At 39.2% G+C, this 23,874-nt stretch overlaps 1 protein-coding gene across 1 annotated transcript in view; it reads right to left on the bottom strand.

Annotated features, from left to right (window-relative positions):
• LOC113528274 (ras-related protein Rab-43) overlaps positions 1-23,874 on the bottom strand; it is a 50,337-nt gene that overhangs the window by 2,400 nt on the left and 24,063 nt on the right. Inside the window, exon 3 of the mRNA XM_053239067.1 lies at positions 6,298-6,339. Coding sequence (XP_053095042.1) covers positions 6,298-6,339 — 42 coding nt within the window. The remainder of the gene's footprint in view (positions 1-6,297; positions 6,340-23,874) is intronic.

Below are 23,874 nucleotides of genomic sequence, written 5' to 3'. Positions count from 1 at the left end.
CAATTGCCCTGGTGGTCTAGAATGAAAAGAAGTATAATTTATCTTTGGAGTACATTATTTGTTCTATCACTGTAATTGATGTACCTGTTTGGCTTGAACCACATACTAGTGTAACAGGGTAATTTGTTGTTTTATAAATTATTTTTTCAAACTGGTATGAATTATCATAGTGGTTAAATGTAAACTGTGCTCAGGACATTGTTTTCCTTGAGGGGTGTTTTGTCTTTCGTCTTTTTTTTCTCTTGTGCTAATTGTGTGAAGTACAAGGAAGCATTTAAGCCATGGAGGATAAGTAATAGTTTCATGCTTTTTTTCTTATGAGATTTAAATTGTATGTGGTCATTGAATTGAAAGAGGACCAGTTTCTCTTATATACTTGTTTAGTGGAAGCTATTTAAGCCCTCTGCATACTCCACTGAGGTCCATTGCTTGTTTGTGTACATCTGTTAAACAAAGGCTTTTCAAATGTGAAAATGTTTATTTATTTGGTTGTTAATTCCAATATGACTGAGGCTAGAGTCTGATTACTAGTAGCACATGTACTATTTATCTTCCTTTTGTTTTTCTCAACTATTTTGGGAGAAATTTTGTGTTGAATTGATGTTGTCAGTGGGGTTTGTTAGATTTCATTGACAGATTTTAATTTCCAAGACCTGAACAGCAACATGAAGATAAAGCAAAACATTTGCTGTGTTATGGCAATATAATGCCTGTCGCTGTCCTTTGCTCCATTTGTTTTGTTGCAGAAACCCTCAGAGACCATCCAAGAATTTGCTCTTCAATTCACTGATTTCTTTCGTTGTTAGAAGACCCAGACAGCATCTCCATCTACACTGACCACCTGATGAGAGTAGAATTTGTGGATGGCTTGGAATTTGTGGATGGCTACATGTAATATAACATGAGCTGTGAATTCTAATTTTTCAACATCCTTTCTGTCTTTTGCAGATATAAAAGGGGCAAATAACTAAGTAGATGATATGGTGACATGGGTCCTCAGTTGCTTTGCCTTGGTTGAGTCACTCTTACTGTGCTAAAACTCATTGCCCTACAGCAAATAAATAAAGAACTGATTGAGAAAATGGCAGTTGAGATGAGTAACTGGCTGGTGGTTTTGTTTTTTTCAAGAGAACTGAAGCATGAGCTAAATGTTGATCCTTCATCCAGCTGTGGCTGCTAGAACTCTACCAAATGCAGTCAGGCAGCACATGGGGCTGCCAGCCTCTAATACAGCCCAATGGCCACTGAATTATTTGGATGGCCAATCTGCAGGTATTACTTAGAACCTGGCTATATTGAGTGACTCTGCAAGCAGTAGGTGAGATCTGGCTCCACTGAATCCCATCCCATCTACAGCAGGTAGTAAAAAGGGGTACTTGGTGACCTGGTAGCCAAGGCTGATCTGGTGGGTGATAGCCGAGTTATCACTGTGGCCACTACTGGGAATGAAGTAGTCTGCCTTCTAGGCCACTATGCCAAGAGAAAGGACCTTTAATAGATTGTTTAGGGAATTCATGATCATGGTTAACACTGGTTGCTGGAAATGGCCTGAAGATCTCCTTTGTTGGTTGTTTGTAGGAATAGGTATATATTCCTTGTGTGCATCAATATATATATATATATATATATATATATATATATATATATATATATATATATATATATATATATATATATATATATATATAGTACAGTCCAATATATGACTGGAATGTATTCAGGACTGCTACTAACAGTCTGGATGAGTACACAGAGGCTGTGACATCATACATAAGCTTCCGTGAGGATAGCTGTGTACCATCAAACACCAGGGTGAGTTACATGACAAACCCTGGTTCACAGCCAGACTCGTACTGCTAAGGCTGGCGAACGAAGTTGCTTTTAAGAGTGGGGACAGAAACAGGTTTAAAGTGTCAAAGTACAAGTTTAGCAAGGCGGTGAGAGAAGCTAAACAGTTGTACTCTGAGAAACTACAACAGCAGTTCTCAGCCAATGACTCTGCTTCTGTCTGAAAGGGCTCAGTCAGATCACAAACTGCAAACCTAAAGCCCCCCACTCTGCTAACGACCTGCGTCTGGCCAACAGCCTGAACAAGTTCTACTGTTGCTCTGAGGCTACGTTTACACGACAACGATGTAGTCAAAAACAGAAAAGTTTTTCTCTTGCGTTTTCAAAAAGTTTCATGTATACACGACAACGTTTTCAAAATGATTTGCGTTTACACATATCCGCGATAATGGCCAAAAATGCTTTATTACGTATGCCAGGCCAGTAGTTGGTGCTGTCACCTTGTTAGTTGGTTGTAATATTGGTGAAGTAAATCCACACTTTGCTGAAGAAGCGTTAGCAAACTCTTTAGCAGGAACAACACTACCATGTACTCCGCCATTGTTGTGTATGTTCGCGCTTGCCTTTACAATAGACACGTACTGCGCATGTCTACATACCTAACACGTACTACGCATGTGCATGACGTCACCGTTTTCAGAGATTCCCGTATTGGGTGTTTACATGGAGACAATAACGGTGGCGTTTTCAAAAACTTGCACTTTGAAACCCGTTTTCAAAAATATGCATTTTCAGTCCCTAAAACGCAGTTGTCGTGTAAATGAATAGGCAAAACGCATAAAAAGTTTCCCGTTTTTGGCTGAAAACATTGTCGTGTAAACGGCCCCTGAAAGACAATGGGACAGTCCTGTCACCATCCCCCGCGACACCAGCCATCAACTTCAGCTTCAATCCATCAGCTTCACCACCCCCGCCACAGCAGGGGCTGGGGCCTCTCCACAGATGCACGCCTCAATGCCCCACCCTCCCTCTTCCCCACCACAAGAACGACTTTCTCCATCCTAGAGCAAGACGTTAACAGATTAGACAAAACCCACAAAAAAGCAGCCAGACCAGACTCTGTCCCTCCATCCACCCTTAAGTACTGTGCTGATCAGCTGTCTCCAGTGTTTACAGACATCTTTATTACCTCACTGAAGATATGCCATGTGCCAGCCTGCTTCAAGACCTCCACCATCATCCCCGTCCCCAAAAAACCCAGAATCACAGGCCTTAACCACTACAGACCTGTTGATCTGACATCTGTGGTAATGAAGTCCTTTGAGCGCCGTGTGCTGTCCCACCTCAAATCCATCACAGACCCTCTTCTGGACCCCCTGCAGTTTGCCTACAGAGCCAACAGGTCTGTAGATGACACGGTTAACATGGCCCTCCACTTCATCCTCCAGCACCTGGACTCCTCAGGAACCTATGCCAGGATCCTGTTTGTGGATTCCAGGTCTGCTTTCAATACAATCATCCTGGCTCTGATACGGGACAAGCTCTCCCAGCTGAGTGTGCCTGATTCCACCTGCATGTGGATCACAGACTTTCTGACTGACAGGGGGCAGCATTAGAGACTGGAAAACATGTCTCTGACTCCCGGACCATCAGTACTGGTTCCCCCCAAGGCTGTGTTCTTTCTCGTCTACTCTCCTCCCTGTACACCAACAGCTCCACCTCCAGTTACCAGTAGTTCAAATGACTGAAGTTTGCGGATGACACCACCCTCATTGGACTCATCTCTGGGGGGGATGAGTCTGCCTACAGTTGGGAGATTGATCATCTGGTAACCTGATGCAGTCATAACAACCTGGAGCTCAATGCTGTGAAAACAGTGGAGATGGTCGTAGACTTCAGGAAGAACCCAGCCCTACCCGCCCCCATCATCCTGTGTGACTCCCCAGTCGATACTGTGGACTCCTTCTGCTTCCTGGGAACCATTATCACCCAGGACCTCAAGTGGGTACTGAACATCAACTCTCTGATTAAAAAAGTGCACCAGTGGATGTACTTCCTGTGGCAGCAAATAAGTCCAACCTACTAAACACAATGATGATACACTTCTACACCTCCATTATCGAGTCCATACTCACCTCATCACCATTTGGTACACTGCTGCCACTGCCATGGACAAAAGCAGACTGCAGTGTGTCATTCACTAGGTGATTGGCTGCAATCTGCCACCTCTTCAGGACCTTCACACTTCCAGGACCCTGAAGTGGACAGTTAAGATTGTGGCTGACCCCTCTCACCCTGAACACAAACTTTTCGAGGAACTCTCCTTTTACAGGAGGCTGCGGTCCATCAAGACTAAAACCTCATGCCACAAAAACAGTTTCTTTCCGTCCACAACTGGCCTCATCAACAATATCCAGGACCCACCATGGTCTCTTATCCACCTCCATGGACATTAACGAAAAACTCCACTTTGCTGTTTCATATGCGTTACATTAATGCGCACAACTCGGACTGCTATAGTGCTCCTTCTTACTTCAAACTGTGAGCATTTGCACTGGCCCTTTTTTGCACATCCTGCACTAATGTTAATATGTCTATTTTTATTTTATTTTCCTAAATTTTTATATTTCTATATTTATTCTCATAGTTGTTTACCTTATTAATATTATTTTTATTTCTTGTATTTTACTGTTATACTAAGCACCAGTACACGAAGACAAATTCCTTGTACATTTAAACCCATGGTATTTGGCAATAAAGGTGATTCCGATTTTGATTCTGATCAAGATCATTGTCTAACATGAATGCCAGGGTTAATGGACATGAATATTATGCATGCAGTCCCCTCCAAAAGAATTAATAAGGCAAAGCTAATTCTTTTGTTTTTGCTATATGCTGAAGATATTTGTCACTGAAGATTTTAGTCAAAAATATATTCTGTGGCCAAATATTCTGTGCCTAGATCAACTGTCAACTGACCTCTCAGGTAACTAATGTTTGATGCTATACTGTCAGTTAACCTTATCATCCTATGTGTCTCTATTCTCTCTTAACAGTACAAAAGCTAAGGGTGCTGGATCACTGTCCTTGTGTCAGATGTGATACAGATCTAGTTCAAAATAATTAGTATTCTATTAGTTTTTTTTTTTTAAACGTGCTCATCATTGCAATGATTTCCTAGAAAAAGTGACTCAAAATACTGCCATGCAATGGTTCTTGATTAAAGATTTTAGGCCTACGTTTAAATTTTTCTAGCCCTGAAATTAGCCTTGCCACCAGAGGTAGTATCGCTGCCCCCTCTCCTTAAAAGGCAACTCACAAGGTATATGTAGTGTCAAAAGAGGGGTTTGGGTTGGTTGGGGGAAGGGGAAGGGTTGTCATTGCTTGCATTGCAATTGAAATTTACCTTGAAAGCAGCAGAGGAGTTCTAAAATAAATGCAAACTTATTCTTTTAATATGAATGTGAATCTGTCTCTTTCTACCCCAGTCCCTCATATAATTATACTGATGTTCCAGCTCTTATCACTGGTAATTGAGGCCCTTTGTCTTCAGCAGCCTTTTTTTTAAACCACTATAATGTATTCGTCCTGCGGAATGCCACCTGGATGCAGCAGAGCCTCTTCTTTCCAGAGGTGATCTGATGCCAATTATAACACATACTTCTTATGCTAATGAAAATCCTTCAAGGTTTCAGAGACCCTTCAGAGACATGCTTTTATGTAGTCCATGCGGTCATGTGTTCTTGTTCGTATATGCACATGAATGTTTTCCCATGTCATAATCTGTCAGGTGTCCTTTGATTCAGTTTCAACCATATGAATTTCCATATAAGGTTTACAAGTCTTCCATATAAGGGTAATTTTGTGGCAAATAATGCACATGCAACATATATTTGTTACATTGTGACACATATACTAATATGTTGCACACGCAACACTGACCAGTACTACAGTTTTAATGAGAAATTGCATTTTACATTTCACATTCAGTGCATGCAGTGCACGCAGTGCACAGGGGAACACTTGGAGACAATTAGCCCAAATGAATATATCTGGTGGCAAAAAACTTCCAACAGCAGCCCAGTTAAAGCTGTTCAGAATGACCTATATAATGCCAGGTTTAAATTAGATGGCAAAACAAAAAAAATATTTATTACAGGAACTCATACTGCCTGTGTGAGAATGGGAGATACAAAGAGAGAAAGAACATGATATGGAGAATAGGCTAATGAGTCATATAGTCAGTACAAGATTAATGTGAACACAGTCCTATTAAGAAATTTTGTCTCCAAATCAGCATATCAATTCGCCTTACACAAAAGGCATCTTTAATATGAATGGCACAGAAACTGAAGTAGTTTCTAAGGGACAAATGCATTGGGTCATTGAGAAAGGGGCGCCCAAGTACAAGCTCTCTCATTTTGCTGGACTATGGTTCAAAGCAGCGTTTCCTAAATACAAGCATTATGTGGACATAAATAGCATGCTGAAAAGAGAAGTAGGCCTTACCTGCAGTTTGACCTTGACCCCATCAATGTCGAGCACTTTGTTCTGTAATCGGGAAGAGAAAGGAAGACAGAAGTATGTTACTTTCAATTTATCTAGTTAAAGCCCAAGCCTATATCTGAACTGAAATCTGTCAACAGCACCAAGATCTGGGGTTTACAGAGGTCCTAAGCCTTACACATCTGCTGTTCTGCCTCCCAAGGTAGGCTGGTTGGTTGATTAATTACTCTAAATTGTCCCAGGTGTAAATGAGCATGTGATGCAATGTAAAGGATTAGCAATTTGCATAAGCTTGGTAAATCACATTGCAGGTCCTAAATTAATTTATTTGCATAGATGTATTTTGTTCTTTTAGCAAGAAATTCCACAAATTACATATGCATTAATACAAATATGCAAATATACAAAACATGCAAGTTGTTCAATTTTGTTCAGTTAAAAGACACAGTCTTCCATAGACCCTGTAAAGTAAATCACCTGGTTTTGCACATACAACTTTTAATAATGCAGGGACATTGAGTTTCATATGATAAAAAAGATGGTTACAGGGCCACTAGAAAGTTTGTGAACCCTTTACAATTTTCTGTATTTCTGCATAAATTTGACCTGAAATGTGATCAGATCTTTATCTAAGTCCTAAAGCTAGATAAAGGTATCCCATTTAAACAAATGATGCAAAAACATTATAGTTTTTACATTTATTTATTGAGTAAAGTTATTCAAAATTAAATTTAAATTAAATCTTTGTCAGAAAAAGTATGTGAACCTTTACTTTCAGTAACTGGTGTGATCCCCTTGAGCAGCAGTAACTTCAGCCAAACGTTTCCAGTAACTGTTGATCAATCCACCACAAGTTGGAGGAATTTTGGCCCATTGCTCCTTACAAAACAGCTTCAACTCAGTGATGTTGGTGGATTTCCTTGCATGAACTGCTCTTTTTAAGTCCTTCCACAACATTTCTAAGGTCTGGACTTGGCTATTCCAAAATGTTAAATTTCTTCTGTTTTAACAATTTTTTGTAGACTTTCGTGCACGCTTAGGGTCGTTGTCTTGCAGCAGGACCCACTTATGGTTAAGTTTACGGACAGATACCCCAACATTCTCATGTAGAATTTGCTGGTACAGTCCAGATTTCATAGTGCCATCAATAATGGCAAACCATCCTGGACCCAAGTCAGCAAAGCAGGCCCAAACCATTATACTGCCACCCCCATGCTTCATGGTTGGGATGAGGTTCTTATGTTGGAATGTAGGATTTTGTTTTCACCAAACATAATGCTTTTCATTTAAAGCAAAAAGTTATATTTTTGATTAATCTGTCCATAGAACATTCTTCCAATATGCCTCTGGCTTAGCCACATGGTTTTGAGCAAACTTCAGATGGGCAGCAGTGTTCTTTTTGGAGAGTAGTGGCTTCCTCCTTGCTATCCTGACATGCACACCATTCTTGTTCACTGTTTGCCTGAGCATGGACTCATGAACATTGACATTACTCACTGCAAAAGTGACCTGTAGGTCCTTGGATGTTACCATGTGACTTCCTGTAATATTTTTTGCCATGCCCTTAGACTGATTTTTGCTGGACGACCACTCCATTGGAGAGTAATAGTGGTGCTGAATTGCCTCCATTTGTATATCTTCTGCCTCAAAGTGTATTGGTGAAGGCCAAACTCTTTAGAAAAAGTTTTGCAAAAACTATGTTTTATGGCATTTAATTAGGTACTCTAGCTTTAGGACTTAGATCTGATCACATTTCAGGTCAAATTTAGGCAGAAACACAGAAAATTGAAAAAGGTTCACAAACTTTCTAGCGGCACTGTACTTATAATCTGGTCCTTCAATCGAAAGATGCAAGCACACTCACCACACACCACACACACTGTCTGTCCTTTTTGAATAAATTGCTTTCTGACCTGCCCTCTGCTCCTCCCAGCCCCTGCAATAGTACTGACACTGTGCTGACTAGATCTCCATTTACAAAGTGGCAAGAGGTCATCTACACAGAATTTCACTATAAGAGAAAATAATTATATCCAATGGCCTGTCTCTCTTGTGGGCTATTTTTGAAAGGATGGATGCCAACATCTGAATCCCTCTCCAAGCAGCCAGCCCACATTTGAATTTGATCAGTAGACTAATTAGCTGATGATTCACCATGAACACATGGTAGTATCACAAACACAACACATATTCAAATAGAATTAATGTGGTTATATAAGGTTAGTTGCTCTTGAAGAAATGGATCAAGGCAAAAAATAATCTCAGCTGATAAAGGGCACGTTTGAAGTGAGTGCTCATGCATATTCAGTGGCTGCAGAGCTGTTGACTGTGTACACTCACATTACAAACAGCTTCTGTGATATGAGCGGAATCTTAATTGCACTCATATACCATGTACAGTGCATTGTAAATAGTAATCATGGCCGCTATTATTCTGATTACAGTAGAGTAACATTAACCTATACACAGTGGTGACTTGTCCATAGGGGCAGGTGTGGCAGAGCCCCACCATTTATAGCAGCCAGTTAAGAAATGTAAACTCTGCAAACTTGCTACCCTGCTTAGCTTCCATAGTGAACTAAGTAAAAGAAATGAGAACTGCAACAAGCATTAATAGAGGTTCATTGGGGCAGGGATACTTCCCCACACTTGCTTTTCAGTGGAGGAGTGGATAAAACAGTTAATTACAGGGTTACAAGACTGGGCTAGTTTAAAAATACTCTGTGGCCACCAAGATCTTGTTTTATAGCAAATAATTAGAATTAAATCTAATAAATTTTCAAAAAAGCAAAGTATAAGCACAGATATTATGTCTGTTAGCCACAGAACCATTTATGTTGTAAGATACACTCACTGTCCACATTATTAGGAACACTTTCACCCAATCTGGACAGTTGAAGATTAGGAAAAAAAAATCACCTGGTCTTTTTCCAGTCTTCACCTGTCCAGTTTCGGTGAGCATGTACTCATGATAGCCTCAGATTCTTGTTCTTGGCTGATAAGAGTGGAACCTGCTTTTCTGCTAACCACAGTTGTAAAGAGTACTTATTTGAGTTACTATAGACTTCCTGTCAGCTCAGATCAGTCTGTTCATTCTCCTCTGTTCTCTCTCACCAACAAGGTGTTTCAGTTTGCAGACCCTCTGCACGCAAGATGTTTTTTTTTCTTTTTTTTCCGCACCATTCTGTGTAAACTCTGGAGACTGTTGTGTGTGAAAATCCCAGGAGATCAGCAGTTTATAAAATCCTAAAACCAGCCCGTCTGGCACCAACAACCATGCCATGGTTAAAGTCACTGAGATCACATTTTTTCCCCATTGTGATCTTTGATGTGAACATTAACTGAAGCTCTTGTCCTGCATATGCATGATTTTATGCATTGTGCTGTTGCCGCATGATTAGCTGTTTAGACAATTGCATATACGTACAGGTGTACAGGTGTTCCTAATAAAGTTTACAGTGAGTGTATATTGTATATATTGGTAGACCAAAAGGGGGATTATGTCCATGAATGCATGGAAAAATGCATGGGAAATAAGTATTTCTCACACTGAGAAAGGCTGAGAAAAAGAAGAAAATGTCTCCTTTTTTCAGTCAAATTTTTTGGATGCATTTCAGGTTTTTGTTTTTTTCTGAGATGTAGTTGGGCTGAAAATGTTGCTGAAACCTGTCAATCATGGTTAATTATATTACCTCAAACATAGTTAAACTAAGGTACTATGCATTTAATAGTTGTGCATTTTTCATATAGAGTGTACAAACTGTAATTCAATATTTGGGTCAGTGTTTGTTTTATTTGTTAGGCTAGGTAAATTGCACTTACTCAGGATTATGTTTATGGATTTATATAGTGGCCCATTTTCATATTATTGTCATATGAATATTTAATTTTGTACTTGATTAAGCATATGCACTGCACTTAATAAACTGATATTTTAAAGTGCAAATACCTAGGAGGTACAACCTTAACAACTCAATATGTAAGTTGATTTATTTCCTGATAACTCATGTAATAAATGATTTTTAACTTTATTAGGCCTATGCAATGGATACTTATTAGTAGTATTAATAACAACAATATGCAAAATTAATATGCATTACTTCCATATGATAAAAAAAAAATAGTGTAGTGTTGGGTCATGACTTGATGTCCAACATAATATTTAGGTTCTGAAGCAAAACCAGTTGAGAATCACTGGCTTAAAGCTCCATTATTGCTGTGTTGCTATGCTTCTGACACATGGTGAATACTGTATTTTTCATGAGGCTTGCTTTACTTCTGTTAATGGCAAAGACAGAAACCAAAAACTTATTTAGGAACTGTGCAGTTCTCATCATCCCAGGTCACTAGAGAAATGCATTGTGGGCATAGCGTGTATGGCTTTATTAGGGCAGGAATTGCCCTTAGAAGTACTGAGAGAGAATACTGTGAGCACACAATAATCCCATTCATCACTCAATGAACTATACCGTATGTCCCCATGCTCTAAACCCCCAATTAGATACAATTTAAACCTCATTGTTTCCAGGCACATCATTTTCAGAATCATTTTTTATAAATCTTTTATAAATGCATATATGTATTATTTATTTATCATAGGAAAGCTCCAGAATGCTGACAAAACAATTAATTAAGGACAACGAGCACAGAAACTCTTGATATATTTGGTCAACTATGCAAAGTTTTGTTTAGCTTCCATACCTCAGGCTTGTCTGAATCCACAGAAAACCCAAGAGGGTAAATTATGAAGAATCGTTCTGTCTCATACGGTACAATATGTGCTGTGCTACTGTACGTCTGGGAAATGAGCAGGGAACCACAAGCTCTTATTTAAAAAAAGTAATTTATAGAGAGGGTATGATCATGTGCATAAGGATATGATTGTTCCTAAAGCACTGCTTTAAGGCACAGCTCTTGGCTTTGCAGGTAATCATTAGCTTACCACATTATCTAGTTATATTACCTAGTTATATTAAGAATCACTAATTATTTATGCTTGGATTAAGTGCCAAGCAGGGAAATTTTTTCTATGCTTATGACCTCTTTTGCCAGCCAGCTTAATGCTTTTTCCTGTTTTGTTACAGAAGAGAGTGTATTCAACTAGTGAACACCTTTTTGTTACAGTCTCCCATGTAAAAAAAGTCTAAAAATGCATCAAATGAGTATTGATTCTGCGGTTTATCCTCTGAATGTAAAGGAACCTTTCTATTCAAATTTCTATTGACAGGCTTTGTAGGGGCAATGACTGCTTGAGTAGGGCAAGTGACGGCACTTCTACTGAGATTCCAGGCAGGCCTTTGGGTAGATTTATATAAAAATCCAGGCAAACATGTCAAAGATGTATTGTTTCATTGTATTTGTACTTTGTATTGTTTTGCTCTATGGGGTCCCTGGAGGACTAGTGGTTAGGCCACAGTGCTCTCACCACTGCGGCCCAGGTTTGATTCCCAGCCAGGGAACCAACCCCAGCCACTGGGGTTGCATGCTCTCAGTGCTGGTCCCAAGCCTGGATAAAATTGGGCAAGGTTGCGTCGGGAAGGGCATCCAGTGTAAAAACTGTGCCAAATCAAATATACGTGGACCAATGATCTGCTGTGGCAACCCCTAATGAGAGTGGCCAAAAGAGGAACAACAGCATTGTTTTGCTCTGTATGCTATGCTGGGAATGACAGTTCAAATTCTCATTCCCATTCCCATAGAGAGGACAGGACTTCCATTTTGAACAATGGCAGGGAGGACAGCTGAGTACAGAGAAGGGTCTATGATATGTAAATACAGCAAAGAGTCAGTATTGCAGGCGGAAAACTTGCTCCAGCTGCTTTAAGGTCACCTTATATTTAAGCATTCGCCATTAAGTGTTTCATAAAGGGCAAATGAAAGGGTGCACAGTGCGGATAATGCAGAGGATATTAGATTTTCTGTAGTTCCGTACCAAACCTCCAACACAACATCCATAATTATTTTAACTGTATATATGTTTTCACCTTCTATCTTTTTAATAGGATAATAAGAACATTTGCTAATTTTGCATTATTACTTGGCTGGTGTCATAGATCCCCCTTCGAGTCATGGGTCCCATAGTGATGGACACTACATACTTTTTGTTTTGGCCTAGTCTCTGCCTCTGTCTTTTTTCCTTAATTGTGTACAATCTCATTGCAAAGTCTTGAATTGTATTTAGTTTATGCATTTCTGAGCATTGTTCTCTACTATATGTGTCTTATGAGTGTTCAATATACCACTATTTATCACCCACCTGACAATGCCCACAATCCATTTCAGACTGAATATGAATGCTGGATGGACAGTCTGTAAAGAGGAAAGGAGTGATTTACCTTGCTGGGGCAACACAACTTCTGCCATATCTTTCAAATATTCATGAGGTCTCCTCTAGTTCAGACTTTCAGCATCCTGTTGACATTAAAATGGCAGGTGGCAATTGTCCTTTCCGTTAATTAGAATCATAGCTCTGAACATACAGTGAATTCATTAGAGAGTAAAAAACTGCACACAGACCTCTCTCTTTCTTTCTCTCTAAAAGGACAAAAATGTCCATTTATCACACTAATGGACTCTGATAGATGTTAAAATTCTTTTAGGAAGGCAAAACATTCAAATCTAATTAAATAAATAATATAAAGATGTCTCCTAATTGTGTAGGTGTTAGACATGTAAAAGATTTCTACAATGACAAGCTACAGCAAAGAAAATATAATGAAGATTCTCTCTCAAAAGACAGTGAATGAGCAACCATTCTCTTTAATTTCAATATTCATCTTAGTTCTGTTCAGCTGAGAGGAATAAAAAGAACAATCACTCATCTGAATCCACAAATCTGCCTAAAATCCTACATCTCCAGATGCAGAAAGACAGTGACACAGAGAAAGACTAAGAATTAAGGATTAAGAAATCACATACCCAACTGAGGGCAGAATATCAACCAACTGAAGCTACAAAGACAATTACATTAACACTGGCCATGCTCTGAATCATGGTGGGAGCTAGTACAAATCCAACTTTATCCAAGATCATAGTGAGTCCAAACAAACAGCTCTATCAAAACAAACAACTACTTCTCTTGATACAAAAAAACATGCTTTTTAAAATCTCTAACATACATATTAATACAGTGCAGAAAAAAGGGTCTTTTCTTCCCCATTCCAATGTTTGCTTTGTTTCTATTCTGAAACTGAATCATCCATAGACACTGTCACTCAAATAAACCCTGAATATTTCATAATGCACATAATTACTACTGCGCCTTTCAGACTCGGTACAAAGAGATTTCCCATTTGCTTGCAAAGAACAAAACAAGTAACCAGCAGAGGCAAAAAATAAGCTGCAAGAGAAGCAGAAGTGTGTTAGGGACTAGATATTTTTGGCATTGTCGCAAGGGCATTGGTAGAGGAGTTGTTTACCCAGTAGTATAAAAGTGAATGAATGAGAGGGGGTGCAATGTATTGGGGATTTCCAAGCATTTTTTTTAAAAGAACTAGATCCAGGGCTTAAGAACATTTTTCCAGTTGCTAAAACAAAGTAATTTCTGTTATTTTAAAATCTTTTGGATATCATATTTTCCAGAATCAAACAGCAATAATTTAGCAAAAAAAAACACATCTGACACATCTGCCCGGGACATTTCACCACCACTCCAGCCATAACATTAAAACCACTGAGAGCTAACGTTGAGCTACTGTTTGAAATGGTATGGTTTCCTTCTTCAAAGTATGGAAACCATACCATTTCAAACAGTAGCTGACTGAATATTAGCGAAATATTGAAATACTCCCAAAATACTATTTGCACATAAATTACAACCATGGTTATTACACCTGTGATTTTCCAATTAGGCTGTTGTGAATAGGACTATAGACTTTTCCCCTTCCCACCAGCAGAGTTTGGTGAGAAGCACTTGCCAGAGTTCCAGGGCGACCTCAGACACTTGCATCCACTTCTGGGTCATGTTCTAGTTTATTAATATATAAGCAGTTCATGGACTTTCATGGAAAAAAATGGGCCAAGCCCAATATGGCAAAATATTAAGCTTTTAATGGGCTTAACATCAAATCATTTTGGTCAGGAAATTAGCAACAAAAAAATATCTCTATCAATCCTGGTTCCATTTATGAGCTTGTTATCATGTGTGGCAGATAACCAAATAATGACTAATCTTTTTAAGAAAAAAAACATCCCAGAAGATATTTTTGGAAAAATTTGTACACCCAGACATGTGTTAGTTTGAATTTTACATCAAACATTTTAATCATCATGAATTAATCTTGTACAAGAAGACGATATAAGTGAATTTCTCCGTTTCAGTTCACAGATCACTGCAGCAAATGTAGAGGAGCAAATGGTGGCACAAGAGGTCTTGCTAATTCTTGCTAATGTTCTGAAAAATTACTTGTTGTTAAGATCATGAAAAGCTTATTATATTTTGCAATTTTGGGTTTGGCCCATTTTTTCAATCAAGGAGTGTATTACTCTTTCCTCATTTCCAGGTTTTGTGTTTTGGACTTGATCACTCTACCTCATTGTTTCAATATCTCTGTTAGGAATAGCCCTTGATTGTGAAATTTAATTCTAACCAAATTGAAACAATTTTTTCATTAGCTACTAAACATAAAATAAACCATTTTTTTTACAGAAACCCACAAAATGCAGCACCTGAACATTACTGGAGTCATTGGAGCTACAACGGAAATCGTCACATACTGTAAGACCAAAATTGATCTTTTTGGCCAAGCACACCATGGAAAAATGGGGACTGTATACAAGGACAGGCACCTGATACCCAATGGAAAACATGGTGGTGAATCATTGATATTTGGTGCTGTTTTGAAGGTAGTTGTCCAAGAGCTTCTGTTAATTTGATGGCATCATGAAATCTGTAAAGTACCACAGTGCATCACCTGTTATTCCCTATTTTCACTACTCCCCATATAGGACCTGAGAGCACACACACACACACACACACACACACCATTTATTATAATTTTATTAGAACCCACCCAAATGTGTATGAAGAAAATGAGTGTTACCAAAACTTTTGTAAACATGACAGGAAATTTTAGTTAGCTTGATCTACAAAATTATTTGTAACACCTTCTACTCAATGAATATTCACATTATCTCACAGGCATAGCAGCATATCACTCAAATGCTCTGTATGCCATTTTCTTCATCAATGTAATTTAACTACGCTCATCTCTACCACTATGCCGTTTGAATAAGAACAATATGTAATAAATCATTTTACTTCTTTTTTGAAACATATTGAGCATAGCCCACTTCATGCATACAGTTTGTGATTTTTCAGGAAATACTATTAGACCTACCAGATCAAAATAAGCCTAACTTCTCCTCTTCTCTGCAAACACAATCACAATTACAGTATCAGGGACAGATGAAAGAATGTATTAAACTACAATCATATTCTTTTATTCGACAGATTAATCAATCTGTCATCCTATCAAGTCAGGGATTGTCGTAAAACTACCAGAATTTTTTTTTTACGTTGAACATTGCAAATAAACATATACACACTACTTGCATCAGGGTAAAGGATCTTAGCAACACATATTACAGAGCAGCACAGATCCAGGAACACAGCAAGAAAAATGACAATAAGGTAACATCTGAGATAACACAACATAGACACACACATTCCCCATATCTCAATGTGATTGAACGTATCGGTGAGTGTATGTACTGAGCGTATATACTATACACTGAACAGCCATAAAATTAAAACCACCTAATATTGTGTAGGTCCCTCTTGTGCCATTAAAACAGCTCTAACCCTTCGAGGCATGGACTCCACAAGACCTCTGAAGGTGTGCTGTGATATCTGCTGTGGCATCCCACAGATACTCAATCATATTGAGAACTGAGGAATTTGGAGGCCAAGTCAACACCTTGAACTCTTTGTCATGTTCCTTAAACCATTCCCGAACAATTTTTTGCAGTGTCGCAGGGTGCATTATCTTGCTGAAAGAGGCCTCTGACATTAGGGAACATAACTGCCATGAAGGGGTCTACTTGGTTTGCAACAATGTTTAGGTAGGTGGTATATGTCAAAGTAACACCCACATGAATGCCAGCACCCAAGGTTTCCATTCCAATTTCCATTTCAGCAGAACATTAGTGCATCCTGGTGCCATCTCTTCCCCAGGTAATTGACGCACATGTTGTAAAAAAAATCTGATTCATCAGACCAGGCCACCTTCTTCCATTGCTCCATGGTCCAGTTCTGGTGCTCTTGTGCCAACTGTAGGCACTTTTGGCAGTGGACAGGGGTCAGCATGGGCACTCTGACCGTTCTGTGGCTATGCAGCCCCGTACGCAGCAAGCTGCATCACATTTTCTCTTTCATAAATTACTCCAAGTAACCCCATTTAACATCAGTCTCTCAGCAACAGTATTTGCAGGTTGTGTAGCCCATGCACCAGGAGCAGATGAGTAAGGTAACAAGGGCTATACACCAAAATATTTAATTGAGCAGCATATAAACCATAGTTTCTCAACAAGGATTTGATCTGAGAACATCAGGCAAACCATCATGTTCTGTCTTGCTCTAAACTATTCTCACAACTTATACCATATCCAGTGGGAGGAAGAGAACTGCACACTAAACAAAGCCTAGTAACGACTTGCCACTGTTGCATTACCTTCCCCCCCAAATGGAAGGTTTCAAACTGTGCACATGGAAAGTATCAACTTGATCAAGATCGTCCAGCCACCGATCCCAATGATGATGGTGTTCATTCATGTTAGTATGCAATCATGGTTTTGAGCATAAGGTTGATGCATTCTGTAAGGTTAGTTTGAGGATGACTGGCAGTGGTTAGTTTCTGGATGACACAGCATTGTTTACAGAACAAACTAATAAGGTGAGAAGTGAACTGTTCTCCAGGAACAAGATTGTTGGGTGTCTGGCAGCTAGTAAAAAAGTAATTAATAAAAACGGCTGAAGCCAGAGTCACCCACAGTTAAAGAATGGATTGATACAATACACATTATATACGTGATGGAAAAACTATTTTTTTCTTTAAGAACTCAGATAGAAGATTTTTTTCTAATTTGGAAAAATTGGATAGATTATATTAAACCGGTACGCCCAGATTTTTCTTGAATGGCAACAGTTCTTTTAAGGCATCTTTTTTATGTATTGTAAGCAATAGCTCCCCATGTTTTTTTGTATATAGTTGTTGTTAAGAGGAAGAAAATATAATGCATATGTAACATTTGAGAAATTTGTTTTCAAGATTGAGGGCATATATACTCTGTATATGCATACTTGATGTGTATGTATGTGCTTATTTATTTATTGTCTTATCTCTTTCTGAGAAATTATGTATGCCCTGATCTCTGTATGTATTTTCCCTCTGAAAAGGAAAAAAAAAAAAAGATTGACAGGTGTACCCCTCATGTAAATATCTCCTCTACTAGAATACGAACTATTTGGGGGGCTTTGGCAACTTGTAAGGGGAACAATTCAACCCACTTAGAGCAGTAACCTACAATCACAAAGAGATGCTCATTCTATCTGGGACTTTTAGGAAATGGGTCCATGGGTCCAACATGTATCCTGGCTCTAAGAGCATAAGCTGGGCCAATAAACAACTTACACCAACCTTGGCATTCACAATGCCTATAAGGCTGCACCCCTCCCCGACATTGGCTGCTCGGGCCACATCTCTGTTATGCTAATCCCAGCATACAGACAACTCACGAAATGTGCCAAATCAGTTCTGAAACAGGTGAGAACCCAGTCTGAGGGAGCCATCTCAGCACTTCAGGACTGCTTTGAGCACACAGGTTGGAATATGTACAGAGAGGCTGCTACATACAACCACACCACAGACTTGGAGGAATACACATCATCAGCGACTGGTTACATCAAGTGCTTAGATGATGTGACTTCCTTCAAGAACATCACCACACGTGCAAACCAGAAACCGTGTATGACTGTGGAAGTGTGCTCACTGCTGAAAACCAGAGACACTTCCTTCAGGTCTGACGACAAGTCAGCCCTCCACACAGCCAGGGCCAATCTGTCTCAGACTATCAGAGAGGCAAAGTGCAACTAAGCAGAAAGAATCCACAGTCACTTCATAAACACCAAGGACACAAGGCAAATGTGCCATTCAGGCCATCACAGAGTAAAAAGCTACACCACTTGACTGTGATGGTGACACCTTGCTCCCAGATGCGCGGAACTATTTCTACGCACAGTTCGAAGCACAGAACAACATGCCAGCGTGGAAGACAACCCCAACTCCCACCGACCAAGTACTCTGTCTGTCTGCAGTAGATGTCAGGAAAACTCTGTCCAGAGTTAACCCACGGAAAGCTGCCCATATCTGCTACCATATCTGCTACCATCCACCTTTCTTTGACCCATCTGGACAAAAAGACAACTAGGTAAGGATGCTGTTCATAGACTTCAGCTCAGCATTCAACACAATCATCCCACAACAACTGATAACAAAGCTGAGCCTGCTGGGTCTGAGCACCTCCTTCTGGAACTGGATCCTGGACTTTCTGACTGGGAGACCCCAGTCTGTCAGGATCGGCAACTCCACCTCCAGCACCACCACACTGAACAGTGTCCACTTCCTGCGGAGGCTGAAAAGAGCCAAATTTCCCCTCCCATCCTCACCTCCTTCTACAGAGGGATGATGGAGATCGTCCTGACCAGCTGTCTCACCGTGTCTTACGGGAACTGCACAGTCTCTGACCACAAGACCCTACAGCAGATTGTGAGAACAGCTGAAAAGATCATTGGAGTCTCTCTGCCCAACATAGACACATCATTCAACACCCACTGCATCTGCAAAGCCACCAGTATTGCGGATGACTCATCTCACCCCTCTCATGGACTCTTCACCCTCCTGCCATCTGGCAGAAGGTACAAGAGCATCTGTGCCACCACCAGCAGACTCTGCAACAGTTTCTTCCCTGAGGCAGTCAGATTACTTAACACCCTGCTGCCTCCCAATGCTCACCTGGGCTAGTCAAACACCTAACCCAATATGACTAAATACCACTGCATACCTGTACTTTACAAAGCTGCATCAGACACTTTTATATTATGGAACTTGTTTTTGCCTCTACACTTGTGCTGCTACATCACAAAATAGTTTACTGTTTACAGCCCATGTTCTGTGTATTTATTGTCCTGTGTATTCACTATTACACTGTTGTGTATTTGCACTTTATGTAGTCTTGCACCATGGTCCTGAAGAAATGACATTTCTGAGTATAGCCTGCATAATCTCCCTCTCTGACATATCTTTCTTATGTCTTAAGCACAGAGCTCTATAATGGAAAGCATAAATACTCTCTCTGGCACCTTGTTTTCCTTCCAACATCCTTCTTGCATCTTCTGCTTCATAGTTGTCACTCAGAAAAGAGCAAAGGAAGATCTAATTAAATTGGGTCCACCTCTGTACTGTTCTCCTTTCTGCTAGCCACCAGTCTTTTGCAGTGCCTTTCAGTACTGAAGGGAGAGAAGCTAGTATTTCAGAGTCACATAGAGGTCGAATGGCTAAATATTCCTCACAGCATTCAATGAAAGAAACTGGATCGTTCTCTTCACCACTGCCAAAATACAGGAACTCAACTTTTACGGGTGCTTGATATGGAGTTGCACATATATTTTCAGCACTGGATAAAGGAGGCTGACTTGGATGAACAATGTGGGTTTTACTCAAGACTTTAGTTGGGGCAAGGAGATTAGTAGGGGGTATTGGAGTTGACATCAAAGGATTCCAGGATCTTAACCTATTGTCAGTCTAGGCATCTCTTCATATTAAGCACTTCTGACTTCCCCAAATCTTGAATACTCAGCTCTAGGAGTTTCTGAACTCTTTCACGTTCTCTCTCAAGGAATTTTGATCAAACCAGTAGTATTAACTAAGTATTTTTATATAGAAAATGATGAACAAATGCAAATGGAAAATAAACACAAAATACAATTCACCTAAATCAATTGGTTGTTCAACAAAGCATAAATTCAAACAAAACCCATCAAAACATAGAGAGTTCAAGCAGTCCTTTAAGTCCATGGCATGAAATTAAACCACTGATGCAAGTAAATGAGTTTTGAAAACAAAGGAAGAGGTAGTCTTATCTGATGAAATATCTTGAAGGTGAATTAAGATCCAGATGCATCACATTTTCTCTTTCAAAAATTAACCCAAGCAACCCCATTGAACATCAGTCTCTCAGCACCACTATTTGCTGATTGGGTAGCCCATGAACCAAGAGCATATGAGTAAGGTAACAAGGGCTATACACAAAAATAATTAATTGAGCAGCAAACTGTAGTTTCTCAACAAGGATTTGACTGAGAGCAGCCTGAAAACATGAGGCAAACCATGCTGTCCTGTCTTGCTATACACACTTCTCACAACATATACCATACACTGAGCACTCCAGTGGTGAGATTCTGCACACTAAACAAAGCCTAGTAACAGGCTTGCCACGTTACAACATGTCTTATGTGTGTATACATACATATATATACATATATATACATATTAAGAAGAATTTATATTAAGAAGAATTTAGGATGCCTAGTATTGTATACTGACATACTGTTTGGATGAATGTTAAAATGTTTTGTCCAATCCATCACGTTTGAAGCATTAATTTCTTCACACTCCATAAGAATGTAATGGCTGTCTTAATGACAAACAATGCTCTTCCATTCTGAAAATGTCCAAATTACCAAGTCTCATTTTGATTACTGTTGATGGCGCAGCAAGAAGTATTTGAAGCACATAACCACCCACCCTTACAAATCTATCCATCAAGTCATCTACTACATATAAAATCAAAATGTTCCCTTGCGTCTCAGGATTGTACTAATAAGGATAAGGTCATGCAAAAACCACAACCAACGTGTACCAACCACATTCTACTCAGCCCACTGCTCCAGTTCTTTCCATAGGCTCACACAACATCAGGGAAGTGTGTGCTTATTGTGTGTTGTGGAGAGGGGCAGTAGAGAGAATAAAGACACGTCACTCTCGCTTCCACATGGGGGTCCTACAATCTGACGTCAGTGGCTTATTCAGAATGGAAATACATGGAGAGTGGTTTACAAGGGGTCAACACAGCTATAAGCCTGACATTTTGTAATGTTTAAACCCACCATATCAACTCACTCTTCCTTATAAATTTATTAGAGAGTGGCCAAAGGCTACATGTTCAGAGAAATGAGTCTATTTTTCTAACAGTTTTCTCTGTCTGAAATCGAAAGAAGACCGACCCCAGTGAAAGAATGAGAGTATATCTCAAAAAGAAAGAAATACAAGAAAAAAACATCCGAAGAGGATACCACTAGCTATATATATATATATATATATATATATATACATACATCAAAAGAAAAAGACATTCTGAAGTAAGAAAATTGAATGTTTGAGTTCGAGAAAAGATTTTAATGTTTTTGAATTCATGGCATGAATTTTTGAAACTCTCCATTTTCAGTCCTATTCTTGTTTAGAGGACACACATACCATTTCCTTCTCTGTCTCATATTCTATTTTCTTTGCAAAATAAGGCAAAAGACAACATCTACAGCCAACATCTTACTCTGCAGCACTTGCCCATATTTCATAGCACTTGCCACTACCAGTGCTGTTCTTTTTGTTTTTCATTTGCTCTCTATACAAGTTCTTCTTAAGTATACCTGACTGATGGCACCCGCCAATAAAACAAGAAGTCGAAGAAGAGGAACAGCATGGAGGAACGTGAGAGAGATGGCGTTGGAGTACCTGCAAAAAAGGCGAAAACTTTGTGCAAGTATCTTGGTGTGTGTGGACCCCCCAACTGAGTCAAAACGAAAAGGAAACATATTTTATTTTTTATTATTAGTATTTTTCTATTTATGCACTTTCTATTTATTTTCAAATCCCAATGTTGACAGGTATGGTTTGAAGTATGCAGCTACCTTTAAAATCCACATTTGGGGTATATTTTTGTGTGAATTGCTTGTGCTGCAGCCACAGTTTAGCACATGTAATTTCTATAATTCTGCCTCTGATTACACAACCCTCTTGTCCCAGAACAATACTACCCAGAGGTATCAGGGATGAATCATAGATCAGGACTGAGAAAAATGCCATTTATAACAGTAAACACAACAATAATCCATCAAATGAATTGGAGGCAGAGGGAAAATTGCGCTGCAGTATATAATTAGACCTGGCCCTTAGTTCAGTATAAAATTAATTTCTCTTTCTGCCATTCACAGTCCCTACCACTGCTTCACAGGAAGTGAAGAGGAGGTATTTCAAATAACATCTCAACAACATGATTCACAATTTCCTAACCTGACTGCATGTTTCAGAATTTCCTAATTTGACTGCATTAATGTCTTATTGTATATGCTGAGGACAAATTCTGGCTGAGTCAACTAACTACAGCATTGTTAAATAAACGTGGGTTGCTACTGAGGTGTAAGCAGAGATCAACAGAGCATAACCTCATTGATTCCCAGAGATATGAAGCTCCCAGATATATAAAAATAAGCTTAAAAAAGATGTGAAATATGATTACAGTAAACAGGATGCCAGACCAATCATGGACAAAAAACTTAACAGATTACATATGGTTCAGTAGAGACATCCATATCCCTGACACTACCTGTTTCATGCTAAAAAAGCAACAGGGAAAGTAATCTGTGCATAGACATGAGACAGACCTGACAGGTTAATGCAGAATATAGTCTTTTGCATTTTGGACAAGCAAAAATAGGTCATGTAAAAATGCAGACGTTTGAGGGCTTACATAGGGATGAGTGTAGGAGGAGATGTTCTCAAAAGAGGGAAAAAGTGAGCTAATTTTGTTCGTGGGGTGGGGGGAGTGCAGGAGACCTATCAGAGGGAGCTCTTCATTAGCTTTGATGGATGAGAATAACGGAAAAATGGCCTGACTCTATCCTCTCTGTCTCTCTCTCTCACTCATTCTTTTCCACTTTTTTCCATAAATTTTTAGTTCCAGAACTTTTGTAGCTCACCTCTTTATTTCTTTGCAAATTCCAATCTGGCCTTCTCATTCTTACTTGAGTGGTTTGCATCTTGTGGTCTCTATATGTCTATGATTCTTTGAACAGTGGATTGTGATACCTTCACTAGATTCTGATCTATCCTCTCATATTCATCTTTAGAGCTCAAACCCAAATGTCTTCAGTGTGTAGCAAAAACAAAAGAATTGGTCTTGCCATTTCAATCCTTTGGAAGGGACTGTATTTATCAAATAGCCACTATATATATATATATATATATATATATATATATATATATATATATATATATATATATATATATATATACACACACATATAAATGTTACATTCTTAGCATTTACCAAGCCTTCCATCTACTGTATCTCTGCCATTGGTCATGGTTGTCATGGCAATTGGGAGCCTACTCTACTGGAGAATTGGAATGAATATTCCATTCATTATGGGGAAATAAGAAGGGATCATTCAGTGACTCGTGAACATTGACTCATGTTGAGATTGATTAAGAATCATGTATATTATGCAAGACAAAATATCTTGTG

The sequence above is a fragment of the Pangasianodon hypophthalmus genome, chromosome 13 (assembly GCF_027358585.1).
Source record: "Pangasianodon hypophthalmus isolate fPanHyp1 chromosome 13, fPanHyp1.pri, whole genome shotgun sequence".
NCBI lineage: Eukaryota > Metazoa > Chordata > Actinopteri > Siluriformes > Pangasiidae > Pangasianodon > Pangasianodon hypophthalmus.
The sequence above is the reverse complement of the archived record's forward strand: the minus strand, read 5'-3'. Positions and strand labels throughout refer to the sequence as shown.